General features: G+C 39.3%; 2 protein-coding genes across 4 annotated transcripts in view; one reads left to right on the forward strand and one right to left on the reverse strand.

Moving 5' to 3' along the window:
• Positions 1 to 273: 273 nt before the first annotated feature.
• Positions 274 to 22367, reverse strand: erg28 (ergosterol biosynthesis 28 homolog). 3 transcript variants are annotated; one of them, XM_076978028.1, is made up of 6 exons: positions 22231 to 22367; positions 12474 to 12604; positions 2997 to 3134; positions 2785 to 2875; positions 2560 to 2678; positions 274 to 1104 (listed from the first exon to the last, which is right to left on the reverse strand). In XM_076978028.1, exons 3-6 carry the CDS (start codon positions 3127 to 3129, stop codon positions 1016 to 1018), a joined length of 432 nt encoding a protein of 143 aa, XP_076834143.1. In that variant the 5' UTR covers positions 3130 to 3134; positions 12474 to 12604; positions 22231 to 22367; the 3' UTR covers positions 274 to 1015. The 3 variants fall into 3 exon arrangements, with proteins under 3 accessions (XP_076834143.1, XP_076834144.1, XP_076834142.1); XM_076978029.1 differs by lacking the exon at positions 22231 to 22367 and having other exon boundaries at positions 12474 to 12615; XM_076978027.1 differs by lacking the exons at positions 12474 to 12604; positions 22231 to 22367 and adding an exon at positions 3400 to 3580.
• The window catches only part of ttll5 (tubulin tyrosine ligase-like family, member 5), a 61740-nt gene continuing 44222 nt past the window's right edge, over positions 5005 to 22522 (forward strand). The window contains exons 1-13 of the mRNA XM_076978030.1: positions 5005 to 5196; positions 5966 to 6102; positions 6350 to 6456; positions 6722 to 6804; positions 7672 to 7778; positions 8161 to 8291; positions 8433 to 8515; positions 10067 to 10136; positions 10222 to 10306; positions 11974 to 12075; positions 12594 to 12685; positions 12926 to 13033; positions 21730 to 21811. Of these exons, the coding sequence (XP_076834145.1) occupies positions 5107 to 5196; positions 5966 to 6102; positions 6350 to 6456; positions 6722 to 6804; positions 7672 to 7778; positions 8161 to 8291; positions 8433 to 8515; positions 10067 to 10136; positions 10222 to 10306; positions 11974 to 12075; positions 12594 to 12685; positions 12926 to 13033; positions 21730 to 21811 (1277 nt within the window). The 5' untranslated portion in view covers positions 5005 to 5106. The remainder of the gene's footprint in view (positions 5197 to 5965; positions 6103 to 6349; positions 6457 to 6721; positions 6805 to 7671; positions 7779 to 8160; positions 8292 to 8432; positions 8516 to 10066; positions 10137 to 10221; positions 10307 to 11973; positions 12076 to 12593; positions 12686 to 12925; positions 13034 to 21729; positions 21812 to 22522) is intronic.

The following is a 22522-nucleotide window of genomic DNA, read 5'->3' on the forward strand; positions in this document are numbered from 1 at the left end:
CAAAGTATGATGCTGTAGGCGCCGCACAGTTTCCACAGTTCATCCCTGACACAATGCCTCAGCTCCGCACCCAAGTTGCTCAGATGCTCTCTATGTTCGGCAGCACTTATCTATGTGAGCAACTTTTCTCCTCTATGAAGATGACCAAAACATCTCTCAGGAGACGTCTGACTGATGAACACCTTTGCTCGATACTGAGGATTTCTTCAACTCAGAGCTTGAGCCCAGACATTGATGAAATAGCATCCAAGAAGAGATGCCAGGCATCTGGCTTGGGCACATCATAGTAGATCAGCGTGTAGCAACTGAGCAATAATTAACATTTTTTAATGCACTTTTTCTTGCTATTCCAAGGCATTGGCTTGAATGGTTGATTGATTTATTTTATTTTTTTTAATATTAGCCAGTGGAAAATTTTTATTTTGATATTTAATTCAGAAGGCTGCAAATAGAAAAGAAAAATTTTATTTAATAAATGAATGCCATTGATGTGTTTTTTTTTTTTTGAAATTTGTATATATAATGTACGGTAATAAGCGTTGCTTGTTCCATATTCAATGTTGAAGCAAAATTTGTTTTTGGTCCATATTAAAAGGTTCATTTGTTCAATGTTGGCCCGCGACTTTGTTCAGGTTTTAAATTTTGGCCCACTGTGTTTTTGAGTTTGACACCCCTGCACTAAGGTATAGATATGGGCTGTGTTCGAAATAGCCTACTACATACTGCATACTGCACTCAGTATATACTGGATATTGCATACTGGTCCTCATAGTAGTATGCAGTACAGTTTCCAGTATGCGACAAAAGCAAAGCATACTATGGGGTCACGTGAATGTAGCATTGCATGATGGGATGCAGTAAACCACGAAGATAGCTCTGTTCGCATACTGGAATATTTTGCGGAAGTAGTATGTCATCCAGGGATGTTTCGCATACTGAAAAAATTCTTTTTATTCGCATACTGCATACTGGATATTGATTTGGGGCCCAAGCAGTACACCAGTAGTATGTAGCCTTAGTTTCTCTTAATCTTCTTTGCTACAGTTACTTCCGTTGTCTCTGCAACACACCGGAACCCGATTAACATGCCCACAATGGAAGATCCTGGAAAAGAAAGGCGAGAAACATTAAATTATAAAACTAGTAAAATAATATAAGCTCGTCGTGATCAGGTTAGTGCTAGTGATTTAATTTTGACAATGTTAAAATCTATTACTTATCCTTACTATTCACTAGGGTTGCAGCGGTAACCGGTTTCACGGTATACCACGGTATTAAAATGCACGGTTATCATACCGTGTGCGTTTGCTTATTACCGGTAAAAAGCAAGCCAGCGGAGAAACTGACCCGCGCATGCGCAACTCCACTCCGGTTCAGCTACTCAGTACACAGCAGTGAGAATGGCAGAAAGTGCATCAGACTTAACACATTTTTTAACAAAAAAAAAAGCTAAACTAAAATCAGTGGCGAAAATGACGTAATCGCGGTGGCTCCGCCCGTGCGCGAGGGTCTCGCGCGCTGTCGATTCGCGAGGTCGTGCACCTCTCGAATTTTGTAACTTTGCGCGCGCTGCGCCTCAGCGCAATGAACAGATTCATACACGTTTAAAAGGTGGAATTAAAACACTTGTACGTCACTTTAAAGGTCCGTTTCAATATTTCCCAGCACCTTAAACTTAATTAAGTTAAATATTTATACATATACTCGAAATAATTTGCTTTTTCATCACATTATTTAATGGTTGTTTATTTCCAAAACGCCCAATCTTAACGTCTTCACGTTCTCTCATGTTTCGTCCTGGAATTAAAAGAGGCTCGTATTTGTTAACGTAAGACAAAAGAACTGTGCGGAGTCGCGTGCTACGGTCACTAGTGAAAGTATAAACCTAGCTTTTTATGGTCCTTGCTTTCACTGGATGTGAAAGACGCTATTAATTTACATGCGTTCAAATTCTAACGTACCTGTTTTTGATATGTTAAAACCAGACTCGGTGTGAAAACCTTAAAATAGAAATCTCTATTGTGATGATGTCAGAAATAAATCCTCTCTTCCTGCAGTATCTGGTTATATTCTAACTTGGCAGTACAACGGACGTTTACAACAGTTGTTGATCAGACACTGACCCAGGCTGAGTTTATCAGATATTAAATAATTTAAACTTAAATAATTGTACTGAAATCCATGATTTAGGTTTCTCTAATTTTGCAGTATTTATATAAACATGTGTACAGCTTATTTTTTTAAAGGACACATTTTGTATACAATAGTTCCAGGTTTCTACAATAAATAGTTAATTGAACAAAAATAACTTGTTGTAATTTCTTTAAGGGTCGGTGTATCTTTTAATAATATACAAACTAACTGTGATACCGTGATAACCGTGATACCGCGGTATTTTCTGAGACGGTTATCATACCGTGAAAATCTCATACCGTTGCAACCCTACTATTCACTAACCACCAATATCTCAGTATACAATATTGTCACTCTTAGTGAATCACAAAGATGAAGTATTTTACTACTCACTATATGTGTTGCCGGTACACATCTTCTACTCACCTGCTACAATCAAAGGGGCCATGACTCCAATGGTAAGTGGGGCTGTTTTATAGATAAAGGCTTCAGACAGGAAATGGCCAAGAGCCAGAACAAATGTCCACAAGGTGATATGATAAAGCCTAGGATGGACAAGAGAGAAAATTTAAACGCTAGTACAGCTATTAACCTAGTGTTTGTCCGTACAAAATAATCCTTTAATCCTGTGTAAGACTAAGAAGACCGTACGTTCTGTTATGTATATCCATGGCGCATGCACAGCGTATGATCGAAGACAGTAACGTCCATATCCCAAATGTTCTTGCTTGAAGACCATTTACTACGAGTGAGAAAAGCTGTCATGAATTGTTAAGTAGGTTTTACAATGTTGGTACTTTGAACAGATTATTTGTTGACTATTTCTGTACAAACGAAGAGTGGAGACCTTAACGTATACGCACCAAAACCCGGTGTTCCCGTGTAAAGTTTCTCAGACAGAAAGCTGTGGTCCCGGAAGCTTTGCACGGTGTTGCCCATGGCGACGAGGGAGACCATCACAAGCCAGCTCCGCAACAGATTCAGAAAACGACCCATGTTTTCTGAATCAGACCACAAATACGTGTCATTAACACTTAAAGTGCACCAAAACTCACGTTAGACGGGTTCTAATAAATAAGAATTGTATTTCTCATCAGATTTCAACAATGCCATAGTCTACTATGTCTACAAACAAGTCACAAACTATACTTTGTTATTATATATACTATATAACTATAATTATTCGTCACTGGTCTAGCTATAATTTCTCACATGCCTACAATGTCACACCAACACTGGTAATAAACAGACACACACGCTTCTCACCTCGATTAAGCGTTTATCATTACTGTCAGCATTACGGCAACAGGTAACCCGCTTGTTTTTTAATCTACAGTAACAGTAACCCCATTACTTTGGACCCTGCCTCCTACAAAAACACACTCCAATGAACAACTGGACCAATTGGACGGTTCTGCTGACTGTGGCGCCACTACCACAAAGCACAAGTTTGAAACACGTAACTCAAAGCACCGCCCAATTTCCTCCATTCCACCAATCACCGCAGACTGTAATCACCTGACCGCTAGAACAAACCTCGTTCAGGTGGGGTTGCCAGTTCAACAAAATACCTGTAGCAAGCAGTTTTCTCCTAATTACCCATTATAATTACGTAGTTGTAAAAACTACTCACATTCAAGAATATTGTTTACTAACAATAACTTTGTTTTTTCCTTCTGTTTCTCTCAACATCAGTTTGTTTTGGTGAAGAGTTATTATTCACATTTGATCATGTCAGTAGGCGATGCAGCAAAACGTTTCGAGTAAATAGCAACAAAACAACTTATGTTTTAGCAAAGGAAACAGTAATTGGGGCATGTAAGATTTCTATGAGGACTTTTACCAATTCTTGAGACACGCATAACAAACTAGTTAGCTTTGCTAACTTGCATAAGTGTTTCAAAGGATTTTCGAGGGTCCAGTGTAGATCTGGAACCACAGATGTAAGTAAGTCTTCCTGACATCAGCCAAGACAAACTTAGTAACTTACTGTACACAAATGGAAGCAGCCGTTATTTATAAGTGGAGTTGTACAAATCTTTGTATGTTTATGAATAGTCAGGTCAGCAGTTCCAAATAAAATTCAGCGTATAGGACGCTCATGTAATGTTTTAGCGTTTTATTTAGTAGGTAAAGCTTTATCAGTGATATCAGTTGCCAATTAGCATTGGCCATGATACTTGGTAATTGCATAGAGTTGGGTATTAAGTTTAGACATTAATTTAACTATTTCCTTTCATACTTCTAACACTGCATTCAACATGGTGAGTGATAAGTAAAGTGTAAGTCGTGCTGGTCTGTGTTCTTCAGATGTTGGGCACTTGGTGTTCCAGTGTTCCTAGGTTTATTATTTTGCCAGATCTACCACAGAAGCAGGGCAGTACACAGAGGATCCTGTAATAGAAATGCCAGTCATAAAGGCATGTGACAGCACTGCACATCACTGCACTGGGTAACGCACACCTGGTTTCATTACCGAAACTCCCATCACTGAACGTCTTGCTTCTTAGTCCTTACTGAGTTTCAAAATGGAGAATTACTCTGTGTAATAGTTGACATCTAAACCTCACCTCTTCCAACACTTGGTCTTTCTTCCATGTTTTTTCTCCTCAACCTCACTCTGCCTTTTCTCCTCTCCAACTGAATGTTCAGTTGTGTCCTCTGTTTTGCTCACGTCACCACTTTCCACAATGTCATCAGCCTCGTTTGCCACATCAGTGATGGGTGTCTGATATATATTTGACCTGATATGTATAACCCGAAACCAACCTCAACATGAAACCAATACACTACTTACTATTTAACTAATACCGTGTCTTGCTTATATGGAACTATGTAATTCCGACGATCTAAGGACTGCATGAACGAGTATATATTGCTGCCGCTGGAAAATAATTCGCAGCGCTATGAACGCTTATGCGAGCAACTTCAGATAGTTCCTAACAGTTCACAGAAAACATCAACGCTGTACGCATGGTAGCTTGCGCGCGAGCCCCGGCAACTTCCAAACACCTCGCATGCGCAGTAAACAGGTCGCAGTGGGTTGCTGTGGTTACAGCTCAGGTAAGAAGAGCTAGCCGGGCTACACCTGCGCTCTCTCATTATTATAAATTCTTTTCTTCCACACCAACGGGTGCGTTCAGAAGGACTAAGATACTCAACGACGAGTCTTTGTTTGCTTATCCAAGTGTATTTTGTTCCTCAAAACAATTTTAGATAGCCAGTTAGCTAACCTACGTTAATGAGAAACTCAGCTTTACATCTCAGCTAGCTAACGTTAAAACTAGCCTGGCTGCTAACCGAGCCTTTCTAACGGCTGTCAGGAAGTTTCACATTCATAAACTGTAAATTGTAGACTTTAAAATGTGGGTTTTTATTGCTTGTATGATGGTTTTCGGACTGTTTAAACTAGCTAGGTTAGCGAGCCTCCTGACTAATGCTCACTAGGTTATCTGGGTTAGCTGTTTCATGTAGATACACATGAGGCATCGCTGTATTACTCGTTTAGCCAGCTGTAGTGATGGACTATTTTAAGTAGCTAGCTAGATCACTTGTCTTCAATGTCTTACAAGTGAACCTGTGAAATAGTAGAAACATTAACTAGCTACCTGTCTGTAGTGACATAACTGTGGCTTGACTAGATGGCTATTTCTCTAGCCACTATGACTGTTTCTAGCAAGCTTACTCTAGTTTTCATGTGTATAATAAAAACAGGTCTGTATAATGCTTTGAAGATAATAGCTGATACTCTTACTGAGGTTGTGATAGAATAGAAATGTATTGATTAACGTTACAACAGTTAATTTTAACTTCAGCTGATTTGTTGTGATAGATCTCTGCAGGTTGGAGATGTGTGCTGTCTCATCCACGTTTAGCTGACATAGAGGACATCCTCTCCATCTCTGTGGTGGAAATGCCCACTGTGATTCGGGATAAAGAGGATTCTGAGTCGCCATCAGATGATTTAGAGTAAGTGGCTGTGCTCACCATGTGTTCTCCCTGTCTAGCAACAAGGACATTGTACAAGTCACTTAAGCACTAGGCATTGTTTTATTTTAAAAATTCATTAAAGCAGTAGCTGACTCATTAATAGCTTATCAAAACAGTAACTACTTGCAGTTTTTTTAAATAGATTGTATTTTTTGCAGGTGATGATCAGTGAAACACACATTACATCTGTTGTCTTTGTTCTCATCCCAACCCCCACCCCTCTTAGGGAGCGTCCGTGTATTGCCTGGAGTGGCATTAGTAGGAAGATTCCTGTTCTGCTGTTCCATGCTGAAGCTGCTGTTTCAAAAGATAGAAATATATGCTCCGTGGGAGGTACTGACCATATATAGGCTGCTGTCGTCAGTTTCAAAACTAATAGAGACGTGTGGCTGGAATATGAATTTCATTTGAACTGGAAATCACTTTTCAGTAGTTGCGTTGTGCTTTCTGCTCTTTTATAGTTTTGGACACATTTATTAGCTTTTGTGAGCTATACATCAGTGTTTTTATGCTGCTTTTGTTGTTCATTGCTGTTTAATTACTGTAGTTTTAATGATTGAATCTGTGAATCTATAACCAAGTTTGTTTTTCTTGGTAGAAAAATATAACTTGGCTTTCAAGATCGTGCGCACAGAGAGCCGACTTGTGCGGGGCATCCTTGTGAATCATGGATTCAGTGAGGTAGGGCATCATACACTCAGTGTACACTGACAGCAGTTTTAGTTATATTGTCCTAACCTTCACATTTTTTATGCAACATAGAATTTTCACTAATTTTTACTAATTGAAAAAGTTGTAAGTGATTTTGTTATACTGTAGCATCCATACATTGTTTTGGATATAGATAATTACATTTATCTCTATTCATAGTTATAGGAATCCTGATTCAAGATGGGTAAATCAGCCACCATGCTGAAAGGTTCTCCTATTCCTGAAACATAATACAGTAGTGCAGTCTCTGTTTCCTCCCCAACTGACAGTGTCTATGTCAAAGCTCAGGAATGCACCCTTGGAAACGGGCAAAGTGACTGGCATCCAAAATGGCTAATCCTGATTCATGAGGGAGTGCTTGCTCCATTATCACACTATCTGAGCACTTACTATTAACGCCCATTTTATTTGACTTATTTTACAGCTGGACTTCCCCTAAAATCATCATCAAAGGCAAGGCTAGTGTCTACCACTGCAACAGTTTAGCCAAGGTTTAATAAACCTCTATTGCTAACATCTGGATTTTTCATAGCGAGTGCAGACAACTATGCCAAATCTGCCTCCACAAAAATCAGAGGGAGAGAGGAAGGGCAAGGGGAGGGGCATCAGTGTGGAAGAGTTGCTCCATGCTATAGTTTCAGTTGGGGAAAATATATTTATGATGGATATTAACTGATTATAGGGTGTTTATTTTGATTAAAATGTTGGTTGTGAAAGTTTTCATGAAAACGTAATATATTCATGCTTAAGAATATATTAACGATTTCAGCCGAAGCTTGATGCAGCGCTTTGTAAATGCTATATAATTGTGTAACACAGTCACTTTCCTTCGTTTAGGTTCACCCAAACAGCAATGACTTCAACCTGATGTGGACTGGCACTCACCTTAAGACTTACCTACTTCGCACTCTTCAGGACTTTCAGAAAGTCAACCACTTCCCTAGGTACATGGATCTTGGGTGAATCTTGATTGTTGTGTATTTACTCTGCTAAGTCTACCTGGTAAATCCAATGTTTTTTTATGTTTTTAGTACATTTATATGTTCATATATACATGTATTCATTACTGTAACCATAGCCACATTTTCGTTGCTAACAGTATGAGTTTGTACAGAATTGGCCTTTCACTCCATTGTGTGTTCATTGGCAGTTTCAGATGATTTTGTTTGGAAGGCTGCCTTTTTAAAATAGTGTAATAGATCAAACTTGCCATGCTGGTTGAGTTGAACGGCTTTATTATTATTACAAGGGTTTATATTCCCCAGCCAGTCTAGCCATTGATCTCACAGCTCCACTCTTATGGTCAACACATTCATTTGCTTCCAGGTCGTACGAGCTTACACGGAAAGACAGGCTTTACAAAAACATCCAGCGGATGCAGCAGGCACATGGATTTCAAAACTTCCACATCGTACCCCAGACCTTTGTGCTTCCTGCAGAATACCAGGAGTTCTGCAGTGAGTGCTCCTGACCTGTGAGCCCTGCTCGCGTGTTTAGCTTTGCTCTCATGCCGAACGTAAACATAATGAGGTGTGAGGGCTCTGTGCTCATCTGTTCTGGTGTTGCACTCTCTCTTCCTCTCCTCATTTGAACTGTAGACTCCTTTGGCAAGGACAAGGGTCCATGGATCATCAAACCTGTAGCATCCTCCAGAGGCCGCGGTATCTACCTGGTCAGCAGTGTAAGTGGAATTTCAGCGCTGATGTCTTTGTTGACTGTTGTTTTTTTATTTTTTTATTTTTTTATTTTTTTTTATAGCTGTGTTTGTCAATCTTTTATGTAGCTGTGATCCATAATACACAGGCATATAAAAAAGCATCAATGCCTTCAGATATTGCATGTTATTAACAGTTATACTAATATTGTCATTCTAATTAATTGCACACAGTATAAAAGTAAAGCATGCCTTTATTTTGGGTGAAATTTTTTTTTTCTCATTTTTAAGTGTATAATTGGACTCTGGAGCATAAAGCTTGACCTACACTAACATGCCATAAGTCATGGGACAGGAACCAGTGTTGGGCCCCTCTAGCCCAGTGAAGTGCTTGACGTGGCATCCATTCCATAAGTGGACTGAAGATGTCTGAAGGGATGTTGAACTATGCTGTCTGGATAGCCACACACAGCTCTGTCATATTTGTAGGTGCAGGATTTCGGGTTTGGAAATGGAATGTCCCATCGGTCTGCCGTCCTGTATCTCGTTCAAGCTCAGCAATTAGCATGCTGGCCAGTGTTCACCCTCATTCTCAAGATCAAACCTCACAACTTTGCTGTACAGGTGTTTGCATTCCCTAGATGTGGGCATTCCCTAGCCATTCCCTGAGGTAACACCTCAATAATCAGATAACATACTGCTATCCCATGACTTTTGGCACATCAGTGTATTTTATTACCTGTGTCAACGTATGACATGAATTGTTGTTGAATTCTTCTGATAACATTTTTGGGACTGAATTTGGTACTGAATGTTTTGTTGCACTGGATTATTGTCAAAAAAATCTAAATTGAATCATAGTGAAGTTAAGAATTTATACCCCTAATAATTCAACAGATCCATTAATTAAAGGCAGATCTGTCTGATTATCACTTGCGAGACTGCTAGCCAAGATGTTAGCTGAATTGGGCAGATAGTTTATTTATTTATTTTATTAATTGTTTTCTGCCTAATGAATATGGTATATATGTCATTTGTGAGTTTTATTTGGATCAGGGTAACTACTGCTGCACATGGCCATGTTTTCCTTTCACAGATCCAATGTATCACTAACTACCTCCTGTTTGGACGCCTTCACAAAACAAGTGAAGATGTATTCAGTGGTGCCAGGAACAAATGTGTTTCATAGACATTAATGCACCTTGGAATAAATCAAACACATCAAGGCATTCCCTCTTGGCTGAGCTTGTCATGGTTTTCAGCACTGGCCGTAGCATGTAGCACATGCCCTCTTCGCACAAAGGTGGAAAGAATGTTGGTGATATTTGAAAAGAGGAATGGCTGACCTCTGTTTTCTGTGATCCAGTGCCAGACCTGAAGCTGGTAGCATCACCTACTCAGCCTTTTTTTTATAACATCCCTCACCTGAAACAAATTTCAGGCACAGGAATGGCTTGCATTGCTTTTACAGATATACAGAGTTATAAGATAATGAGGGGGTGTTTAAGCCAATTGCACCTTTGTGATACCAAAGTGACAAATGATCTCTCTAACTCTTGCCTTTTTTGTCTCTTCCAGCCAAGCCAGATCTCGCTGGATGAAAACATCCTTGTGTCAAGATACGTTAGCAATCCATTACTGATTGATGGTGAGCATGCGGATGTAGGAGAAAAATGACTAACAGCAACTTTTCAACTATGTAGGTTTTTTGTAATCTACTTTGCTTTCTGCAGATTTTAAGTTTGATGTGCGTTTGTATGTGCTGGTGACCTCCTACGACCCAATCGTCATCTATGTTTACGAAGAGGGACTTGCCAGGTGAGCTTTGTGTTGTCTTTTTTCTCCTCACAAAAATGAAATAAAAATTGATTTCTAAAAAACGAGAATGTTACTTTACATTTTAGATGCAACTTACTGAATTAATGCAATATTGCTTTCAATATGCAGTTGGTCAGGTACACGTTCCACATGTGTATAGCATGCTTTCATGTCCCTCATGCTAATGCATTACATACTGTTAGCCAGTATATCAGAGCCATATCTTAGCAGGTACCACAGTTAGTTGAGCCTGACTTCCTCTGCATTTCACAGAGTAGCTTATGTTTGTAGAGCTATGAGATTCATAAGCATAACATGTACCTGCAACATTAAACACTGTGACAGTCATTTGGCATAGGTACAGCCAGCGTCAAAAACTGTTCATCTCATCAGAACAACCACTAGATGGCAGCAGGAATGTTTCAGGTTAATTTGGACCTCTCTCCAATGGTTTATTTTCCTAAGCTCACTAAAAAAGTTTGCAGTGTGCTGTGATAAAATTGTAAGTAAAAGGTCGGTATTGTCCTTCTGATTTATAATGATTTAAAATGTCTTTTCACATAATACAGTAATATTAAGCATACGACATGGATATTTAGGAACCGTAGTAGTATATTTAAATTTCACAAACACTTTTATGGTCCCTTGATATTAGTTAAGAGCACTCAGTTATCAGTTTTGTTCTGTCATTATTCCCAACATATACAGTAAGGGATGCAGTATATATACAGTAAGTACAGATGTCATGTCACCATTTGTCCAACTCACTTTGGAAAATGAACTGTGGTTACTGGATATATATATTGGCTAGGTGAGGCTGAGGGAGTCTGAGAGGTCAGATGAACTGGGGTGCAAGTATAAAGTATAAAATGGTTGGCCTGTCACTGTTAGCCTTGGCCCAAGCTTGGTCTTCACAGAGTGACGCTCTAGTTTATTTTCACCGTGCTCTATTATTAACTGTCTGTAATAAATCCTGGCAGAATTCCGAATCCAACTTTTATCTTGGACATTCCAGTGGCTTTGCAGGCATTCAGGTGCTCACTATGCCAAAGAATTCTCTATTATTTCACATGTGGTGACCACCCTGTGAAATACGGCAGTGTTATACCCTCAGAAGACTGTTGGAGAAATAAAACAATGCTACAAATATAGATTTACAAGCTGTGATTTGTGGACTCTGATTCACAAGCTCTGATTGAGAGCTATTTTGAAAATTAAATTATAAAGATAATCATGTATTGTAATACCACATGCCTGACCACTAAAAATATTTTAAATTCGTACCTCACCTTTTTACAAATTGTCAGAATGCTTTTTGTCATTTCTAGTTCAGTTCCACAGATGTCTTGTCTCTGTATTCTCAAAGTGATATTCACCATTTCCTGTTATTTTATTAGAGCACACAGTGCATGTGAACAAATCATTCTCTTAGAGATAATTTTCTTGGCTTCCTATGCGTTTTGCTTGGACTACACACTTGAATCAAATTGTTTTGACAGAATTTCTATATTCAGCTTTAAAGCAAGGTAACGGAAGATAGTCATACATTTACATACTCTAAAGTTTGTTTTATTATACTCTGTGTATTTGCTCTTTATCTTGAGGAAAATCTAGCTATTGGGTCCTGGTGAATCATGGTGTTGGAACATCTCTTGTTCTCACTACAGATTTGCCACTGTGAAGTATGATCGTGCTATGAAGAACATCAAGAACCAGTTCATGCACCTCACCAACTACAGTGTAAACAAGAAGAGTGGGGACTATGTCAGGTGAGGCTGAGGGTCCTGTCTCAGGAACTTCTCCTCTTCTGAAGAATAGCTATTCAGAAGCTTATTTGTTGCTGCAGTTACATTTAAGCTTGGCAAATTATCATAACATAATAAGGATGATTCTAAATCAGTGCATGACATACCAAGTGCTTCTTCATCTATATAAAACAAAGCAAAAGCTAATGGTCATGCTCTATACATATGATCTGTTTTTATCATTAACAGTAGTTTTCACTTTAAAATGTCATTCGAACTATAAATCTTATCATCATAAAACTCCCAGTTGCTGTATGAAGCCTGCTTATCTTTACGGGTGGCTGTGGAGGAGAGTTAGATGAATGCGACACTAATTGGAAAAGATTTTAGCTGTCTTGAAAAACGGTTAAATCATCACTCACGATTGTTCCATGTTCCAAATGGAGAAGGAATGCATCCTCAGATGTGAGATAATCCCGTTGCTTTCTAATCATATCAACATTGTTGCGCTCGGTGCTGAGGGCCTTTTTCTTCCTTTTCAGCTGCGATGACCCTGAAGTAGAGGATTATGGGAACAAATGGAGCATGAGCGCAATGCTGAGGTATTTGAGACAGGAAGGAAAGGACACCACATGTGAGTAGATGCATTACATTACAATATCACATTCACCTGTTCTAGTAAAACAAATCACATTCATGTTTTTTGTGCATTGTGAGACATGTTTGTTCGTGCTCTGCAGAATTGTACTGTTCACACTGCATTGAGAATCAGACTAGAATGAATCTATAATTATTCAGTGAGTCTGAGTGCAGAATGAATTGATTCTTTTCCATGCTGTGTGACTGATTAGTGCTGTTCCCTGTTGTGTGTCAGTGCTGATGGGTCAGATAGAGGACCTCATCATTAAAGCTGTGCTGAGTGCAGAGATGCAGATTGCGACAGCCTGCAAGATGTTTGTCCCTCACAGAAACAACTGCTTTGGTAAGTTCTCAATATTAATGACATTATATGTTGGGGCCATAAAAATATCATATAATTTTTTATGAATTTGAATATACAGTATATATATATATATATATATATATATATATATATATATATATATATACTGTCAAAACTGAGGTTTCAGTTTAGTGCATCTTATTGTCTTGCAAAATTAGTTACTTGACCTAACTAATACATATGCCCGTGTAGTGGACCTAGCAGAGTGCTAAAACAACATGGTCATGGGTTTGATTTCCATGGCACACAGAGGTTGTACTGGGTAACTCTGCCAAAAGATGGAAATGCAAATGTAAAGAAACAGTGGACATTTGGGTTTATCGCTGTCACAGGAGAACAGGTGTGAGAACCTCGCAACCTCATGTCTGGTACCTCAGCGCTGTTTGTCTGCTATAGGCAGACCAACTAGTTTTCATTCTGTGCTGTTTGGAGTAGGTTGGAACACATTTTAGTTTTAATTTTTTTGAAAATTACTTCGTAATTAAATGAGATCTGTAGCACCTTGTTAGAAGTGTATTGTATTATTTCCAGTAGGATATAATGTGTATATGTGTGTGTATTATGCACAGGGTTGATGGAAGTATTCTCTGCCTTTTAGTTTCATTTGGTAAGAAACCATCTAACCTAAGCAAAACATTTAATCTCGTGAATTAGTTTGTGTCTTGTATTTCTTTGCTTTATGATTCTGTCTCATGAGTAAGCATATCTGTCTTGCAAGGTAAATTTATTTGTCATTTTCTCTGGGGCAAATATGTCTGTGGCAGATTCTAAATCAAAGTTAGTAACTTTTAATTAAGCAACAGTTAACTTTTAAAGGCTCCAGAACTTTCTTTCGTGTCGAAGCGTGTATTGGAGCATGCTCGTGTGAACTGGATTTTGGAGTCATTGCCTCTGTTGGTGTTGGCATTAATTGCTGCCTCCTTCACTCTCCCTTTCCTTGGCTCACTGTCTGTCTTAGTCCCTCCCTTTCTCCTTGGCATTTTCTTCACCCTCCTTTAGCGCTGGCAATCCCTCCGAGAGCCCAAAAGAATGGAATGGGAATCGGCTGAAAGAACGTTGACTGAGCCTCCAACGGTCCCCCCCTTCTGTTTCTTCCTACTCGTTTAGTTCTCTCTCTCTCTCTCTCTCTGTCACCTCCCTCTATCCATCTATCATCCCACTGTAACTTGTTTGTAGACATAACAGTCGCCTCGGAGGTGTTGGTTGTTTACACGGTCGATGCTATATGCCAACTCAAACTATAGTATCTGAACATAACCTGCATGAAGGTGTCTTTCTATCTCTCTCTGTCTTTGTCTCCTTTCTCTGTCATGTCTGGGCTGTCAGCGGGTCCACAGAGCAAAGGTTACGGTGATGTGTGTGAAAGCAGGCAGGCAACGAGGCAAGTCGTGTTCAGTATAGTGCATGACCGAAGATGAGCAGCTCATGCAGGTGCAGACGTCATGTGGAATGTGATGGATCTAGCTAGATACAGTGGTGCCAATAAACATCCATATGCATACTAAAACAACCGGGCCCCTTTAACACTGTAAACTAGTGAATGATTGCATCAGCACAGGTATGTGAGTTTGTGATTTCTATGATGGGGAACATGCCCAACAATAATATGATAATTTGATAAGTGTTATGTGCAGTTCCACTTGCACAGCACTTAAAGTGGACCTACTGTGCTTTTCTGTTTTTTCTTTGAGTGTGTTATATAGCTTTTTGTACACGTAAACAGTTTGTAGTTACAAAGCCCAGCAAACAAGTCAGAGGGAGCGAGTCTCCAAAAGAGACATTGGACTTTCAGACATTTTCTTTGTTGCAAGATGATGCAATGTAACAATGATGATGTAACAATATCCATTTTGCCCGTCTGTCAGAAAACTTGGCAGGCCCTCCCACACTGGGTGGGTACTGGAGGCAGAGAGGAGTTTGTTCAGGAGACACTGTGTTCTGCGTTGTGAAGGGAAATCCATTGTATGCTCTCCCAATGGTAGAACCACAAAGCAAGCACTGTTTGAAATAAAGTTTTTCCAATGTTCCTTCTGTTGTTTTAATTACTTTACTGTATGTCCTGCACTTCACGGAGAAGTACTTCAAAAATCATTTGCAATTTGAAGGAGTGGTAACGGATGCACTTTGTGTGGCACAGTGAAAGATTCAGATATACAACCTGTAAATATACATTATTATTTAGGGCTTTTAAACAAACAACATACCTGCTACGAGTGATCAAATGTGGAATTGTCGGCTATATTTAAGCCTTAGACCCAGTGCTTAGGTGGAGGCTTCTTGGCTAGCAAGGCTAACTTGAAAACTAACCTTAATAAGTTGTAATCAGCTGCAGGCTTCTCATAAGTTTCTAAAGCCCCTTGTATTTTTACGCATGTAGTGGAACTGCTCAGGGGATTGACCAATCAGTACAGAGTGGGTGAGCTGATCAGTTGGAGCATACTGGAATCATCAGGACAGGAAGCTTAAAGACACTGGAGGAATCAGGAATCCAAGGAATAGTGTTTCTGATAAAGCTTGGAAAGAGATTTACAGTTTTAAACAAAAGTAATAAAGAAGTATGAAAATTCATTCTACTGGAAATAAAATAGTTAATGTTGAAAATAATCTTAATGTGTGCCCTTTAATAATTACTATTAGTTTTCTATTTTGTCTGCTTGATGGTGCCTTGAACACTATATAGTCTGGTTCCAGGTCATATATTGGGCCCCGTCCTGGACTGAAGCCTTTATAGGAAATTGCTGTATGACAGAATGGTGAAAAAAAGCTGTTGTATTTCCCAATAAGTAATGCTGATTTGTCCAACGGGTATCTCATGCCAGTTCACACGTTGTTTCAGTTCCATCACTAAACGTATCTGATTCAGGTAGCAAGGTGCTGGCTGACAACACCAGGGTCATGGGTTTGATTTCCAAAGAGAGCATCTGCCAGTTGCTGAAAATGAAAATGCTAGTGAATGCTAGTTTCCTGGACCAGATGTTTCAGGAACTGCATCAGAGCTGAAATGTGAACTCTGAGTTTTGCTGTCTTTTGAGCTGTGTGTCACTGGTTCAACTTTTGTTTCTTCACATAACTACTGTCATTGTGACTAGCGTCTTGAATATGCGCTTTTGCATAGCAATAGAATGAAAAGCAGCAGGAGAAGAGAGATGTGGAAAGATCTTTGACCAGATGTACAGATACTAAGCTGTGCTTTTCATCCAATGAAAACACACTGCTTTGGTCAAGCAGGACGGGGTCATTTTACAGAGTTCGACTCGCAATTCATCTTCCCTGCTGTTCCTCCCTCTGTTTTTATACTCCCAGAGCCATTTTCTGACACTCGGGTTATGCTGTTCAGTTACAGTAGCTGAAAAGAGCTATATTATTCCTATAAAGTCCTATTTAAGCGTGCAATAAAATGGATTCAGCCATCCAGTAGGCCGTAATGTCACAGTAACTTTTCGAGTAAAGAAAATAGATGATTGTTTACAAACAGGCTGAAATACTCAAAGGCCTCTAGTGATTTAATGAGCCAGTACACATTATATATGTATAAACGTATAACTTCTCCCTACTTCCCTGCATCATGTCTTTTTTTATTCCAGTCCCCTCTCTTCCTCCACATAGATTACAGTTCTTTATTCACCTCCTCTTCATCTCAAACATTCCTTCATCTATTCTGTATGAAGCCAAAGAAAATCCGGAGGTGTTAGCGCTAAGACCTTAAGATTCATCGGTCCTGTGAAACGAATGTCTGTTAGCTTAATCCTTAAGAAAGCCCTTCAGCTTACAGTGCAACTTGATCTTGCATTTCAGTTCCTTCTTCTCTACAGTTGCCCCGTTCGCACCGTTTCAACTCCATCGTACGCAGGAAGATGGTGAGAGTCCGGGTTCTTCATCCTCCCGGAGGCTCCTCGTCTCTGTCGTCTGACATTCACATATGAAGTGGCAAACGGTAGTTTGCAGCGATGCAGAGGGCAATAAATAAGAGTACTAAAAAACTTCAGCAGCTGAAAGCATTAAGTAGGGTACGTGAGAACAGGCCCCGTTTGGCTTTCTCCAGTTTACGCACCATCTCGCCTGCATTTGGACAAAAGCCACATGGGGCTGTTATGCACGTTGTAGTTTTGATACCCGGCAAATGATTCCCTCAACCGTTTAGGGTCCCTAATATATTCTTTATTATGCTGAAGCAAGGTTTGTAGCGGGTTACCCTTTTATGGCCCAAATTGCAGCTCCTATCTGAATGAGCCACTGCTGTAACGTAATCCTTTATGGCTCCCTCTCCTCCTCTGATGTGGGAAGGAGAAGGAGAGAGTCAGCTTCTTCATGCTTTGTGTGAAGAAATGTGTCTGTGTGTATGTTGGACCAAATCTAGGTGTGTGTGTGTGAGTGCAGAGTGTGTGTGTTTGAGAGAGAGAGACTGTGTATGTTCAACACACACTCCATTTCATCTATATATAATAAATTGTGTGACTGTCTCTTAAACGCCCATGTCTATTTGGCTGTGAGTCTGTGGTATATTTTAAAGGAGAACTACATGGGTGTCTGTGTGTTTGGTTGTCTCCATATCTTAATTAGTTGCTGTATGTCTGTCTGCGAATGGGTGTGGACCACACTGAACGCCACCCATGCAGGTCTTCAGCACTCCTGTTCAAGATTAATTGACAGGCTGTAGAGCGTGTCATGCTGATTAAGAGATCTGATTACTTAGATGTTATTAGCCAAGCCAAAAGCTTACTTTATTACACACCACTCACTTCCCCGTAGCCCTTAGTGTATTACAAACCTCTCTTTTCCCGTACTGTCATTTCATTCCATTTTGTTCATGTAAGCAACTTCTCGAAACTAGAATAAATTTTTTTAACTGTATTTCTACTGTCTCTTCTAATAATTATATTCTCATGGATTGATTCTAAGCCATTTAGATCTACTTGAATCACACAACTGCTTCATTATTTTACTCATCTCATGAGTATGACATTTGGAGAATAATTACCGCTGAAAAGTATCTTTGCTAGAACGAGATCTTCAGTTGGTAACAGGTGATGGAGTAATTGCCTAGATGCTTTAAAGGATAAAGTATTTAAAGGATTGGATCTGTTTCATCCAGTATTATTGATGAATAGGAAGGCAATAGGGAGGGTTGTGCTTTCTGCCGATATTTCATGCCATGGTCCACTTTGTGGAAAGCAGAATTTCTTTGTGTTTGGTTTACCTCATCATGTTTTAATAATAACGTGCTTTGGTTATAATGTGGCAGTTCTGATGTTTATGTAATGGCTCCTTAGTTCCTTTGATATTAGCCTGTTTCATGTGGAGACCATACAGTTAAGCTTCGTGTACCAGGTCATTATAAGCCATGAGAAAACTGAATGAGCTAACCGTCTATTAATACAGACAAACATTTCAGTCTGTCTCCATGGACTTAAAAGACTGGAAAACAACGCATTTAAAACGCCTTGCAGAGCAAATCTTTAGTGCCATAAATGAACCATTAAAAAACATAAATATGAAATCCATATTCCCTAAAACACTGACATTTTTTTTCCTGTAAAATTTCTTATTGGTAAATAATCAAGTGTAATTTTTTGTATGGAAATAATTCTTCTGGAGGATGAATTGGTTATTTTACATATCCAGTGTGGCAATTGTAGCCAGAACCTTTACTTTTTTATCTTGGGTTTCGGGGTGGAAAAACTTCATTGTAAAACCTTGGGTTTTTATAAAAGAGATTTATTCATGGCAATCTCATGTTATCACATAGACTATTTACCGGTATATGTAATGGTTGTAACGTTGATGCAAGAATCTATAGTCACATCACTGTAATGAGAGAGAGGGAGAGAGAGAGAGATGAGTCTCAGAAAGAGAATTTTTGGTGGCCTGTTTTAAGAACATGGAGACACATTGATATATTTGGTAACAATAGCAGAAGATGCAGATTAAATTACTGTTAGCCTAGATTATTTCTTTGTGTTGTTATAAGATAGCCTTGACTGAAAGGAGAACATAATCTGCAAATAACAACAGTATGTGCGTTGCACCTGCATTGTACCCAGAAATGGTTTCGCCACAGTGTGATGGATTCTTATTCTCCTCACAGCACCAAGATGCAGATTTCTGAATAGGAACAGGGAATGACCCAGGGTTGCCAATTCAAATGTCAAATACTATGGTGAGGTCACCCTGAACTACTATGTTTGCAGTGAGGGAAGCTGAAAACTGTTTTTAAGATGTACTTGATTCCTTGCTTCACCTCTTAACATCATTTTTTAGTTCTAGGTAACTCTTTGTATATATCTCAACAGACATTGCCAAGATGTACTCTGTGCAACTAACAGCGATCGCAGAGTTTATGTTGTTAAGCTGATGTAAGTCTTTCACTGCAGTGTTTACATTTCATCTCTGACCTCGGGCAGCTACCTCTACCCATTACTAAATTGTTCATAAAAAAGTTAAAAAATCATATTTTTCGTGGAGTGATGGAACAACAATGTTAGATGTCACAACAGCAATATTGACACCCAGTGAACTGATATGTAACACCATTGTAGTTGTTGTTGTGGCGTGCTGTGCGGTGCAGCCATGGTGGCGGGTTTGGGTTGGGGCTGAATTTTAGGGTGCACTCCTCTTTCCTTCTCCACCCTTGCCCAGGCTCATAATAGCACTTTGCTCTTGATCTTCCCTTGTTGATATTTATTTATTTTCCTAACCGTGAATATTTTGCGGTCACATTAATCAGGCCTCCTGCTATAAGAGACGGAGCCAGGGAGTGAAGGCCTGCTTGTAAGGGCTGCGGCGCTGGGGAAGACCGACGTCTGCTCCTAATTGGGGGAAAATGCTTAGCACATGGAGTTTGGTTGGCAGAGTTTGGCGCGGGTTTGTGAGTGTGTGCGTGAGTGTATGTGTTGGGGGGCGGGGGGGGGGGGGGGGGGGGGGGCGGCGGTGCAATGGGGGTATATGAGATTGGAGGGGCATTCGGGGAGGATAAAAGCTTGCCTGTTAATTTTTCTTGCCAGCCTATTTTTTGTGGGTTTTCAGTTGCTGTGTTTTCTTCTTTGTAGATGCATTGTATAAGAATATGTTGATCTCTTCATTTCTGCCTTTGTAGTATTTTAAGAAAAGTAAGGGGAAATCTTTACAGAAAGTAATAAAAAAAAATTTTGTCCACTTTGCCTGGGAGCTACGGAAGGATCTAGCTCTCCTCTAATGTTTCTAGCCTTGGCAGTTTTGCATGCAATCTGGCGATCCATCTGACCTCAGCACCCCTTTCTGAATAGCTCTACTGTTCACAAAATAAATAGGGATGGAACTCAATATCTGCCAAGAATCAGTGCCTAATGAAAGATCAAGTAATTACAGTATTCATGTTAGCTTTGTTTAGTTGAGCACAGTGATGACTGTTGTAGTTTGAAATTTTTGCCTAACATTGCTATTTTTTTTAAGTGGGAATTTGATACTCCTCCAATCAGTATGCAGGACTGGGAGCAACTGAATCTGAACCGAATCTAACTGTTCTGCTACCGCACTCTGAGTGAACGGTGACCCACCCTCTTTAACTTCATCTAATAGAGTGAGGCTATGGCAGTGAAATCAGATCACTCACTCAGAACCATGTGCACATGCTCTTGCCATAGTAACAAACCGTTTAAGAGCTTGGAGTAGAGAGAGCAGAATGGGCTCATTTGAGCACATGGAACACCTTCTTTTCTAAGAGAGCGTTATTGTGCAGTTCTGTGCCTGCAAGGCTTAAGATGCAGATAAATACTTAAGGGGCTGTGGCGTTTCACTTGGTCTCCCTGAGACCACTTGGACCACTGCGTATTGAAGTTGTACATGATATTTAAATATGTGAGTTTCATCAGTCATTTTATTCCTTATTTCTATCACTGCATTTATTGATGTGTAGTGGTAACTACAAGCTTTCTGCAATCAAACCAATGGTTTTCATTATTAATTATTAACAGTTTTTGTTCAGTATTTGACTATAAGCTTTCTGCAGTCAAATACAGAAAAAACTGTTAATAATTAATAATGAAAACCACTGGTGATGATTCTTAAACTGTGATGAAAACGGCCATAAGTTTTACACATTGTACGTCATGTAATACATGGTTTTTACCAAGTGTTAACATATCAAAAACCTATTTGTGCCTCTTTATTCATACTACTATTATTATGAACAATTTATGACATGCCTCAGTTTAACATTAAAAATCCATTTACATAAATCTCAGAACAGTTGCTTCTTTCACTAAGCCTATGAAGGCCACTCTCCTACTTTATTTGAGATTCATCCTTGTCATCAGTATCACACTCTTGAAATATTGGCCAAGATTTGGCTTTGAGAATATTTCTAATATTGTTTTTTGACTTTGAGTCTGTCTGTAATATGTTTATCTTGGTCTGGTTTTATTCTCAATCATTACATTAAAATGTTGAGTGTATTAAGTTTAACCAATGCTAGATTTAGTAGCTGTCTTTTGAAGAAAATGTTCTTCAGATGATTGGATATTTAATATGCACCTAATCAGTACCAGACAGCAAGCGTGCTGTCAACAAACAGTTTTAGGTCAAGATTAGGCCCCCGCTGTAGTCTTTGCAGTCTTTGTGTGGGGAGTATAATACTGACATGATTACTCATCCTATATCGTGTGCTGATTTGGTGTGTTTGTGTGTGTTTCGGTCTGCAGAATTGTATGGTTTTGATGTTCTCGTTGACTCCAACCTCAAGCCATGGCTCCTGGAAGTGAATCTTTCTCCATCCTTGGCATGGTGAGTGAATTCCTGGATTTGATGTTCTATGCTAAAACTTCCATACTGTTTTTTCCATATCCGTGTGTTTACGATTGTATTTTAACATTTAATTCCTACTCGGTAATAAAATATACTTCAGAGTTCCCCTGTAACCTGCGTGCCATGCATTGCTTATTTAGAAGGTCTGACATTTTTGAAGTTTTTACATTTTTATCTGTTTGAGAATGTTATATTTTATTATTCCAACACAGTCAGATAAGCTTCCCATACTCAGATCTGACTAATAAACGTATTTTTTCTGTCAGAAGATCAGTACGTGCCCAAAAATGTCCTCAGAAATTCAGAAAGCAGCTTACCTCAAGAAAGACTTGGCAAGGACATGCTCTTTACACAAATCACCACGGCTTCACAAGCAATGAATCATCACGGTCATTTACCTGTATTTTTAAACGAGAGCTTGCAGCTTTAAGGCCCATTGAATTCCAGATGGCTGGCAACGTCACACATAAAATAAGAGCACCTTTATAAGACCTTTGTTTAATTCTTTCCTCGAGGCTGAAATGTGTTCTGCTGCCTAGTGCAGGAAGAATTGTGTATGTGTATCTTAAAAAAACGGTGCACATGTAGAAGTGGGTTAGGTCCACCCATGTGTTTCTTGCAGTTTGTTAAAAAGCATGAGTCAAAGACAGCCTTCATGCTGGTTTGGCAAATGGAAAAAGAAATTCCTAA

This window comes from Brachyhypopomus gauderio, chromosome 17 (genome assembly GCF_052324685.1).
Source record: "Brachyhypopomus gauderio isolate BG-103 chromosome 17, BGAUD_0.2, whole genome shotgun sequence".
Classification (NCBI taxonomy): Eukaryota; Metazoa; Chordata; class Actinopteri; order Gymnotiformes; family Hypopomidae; genus Brachyhypopomus; species Brachyhypopomus gauderio.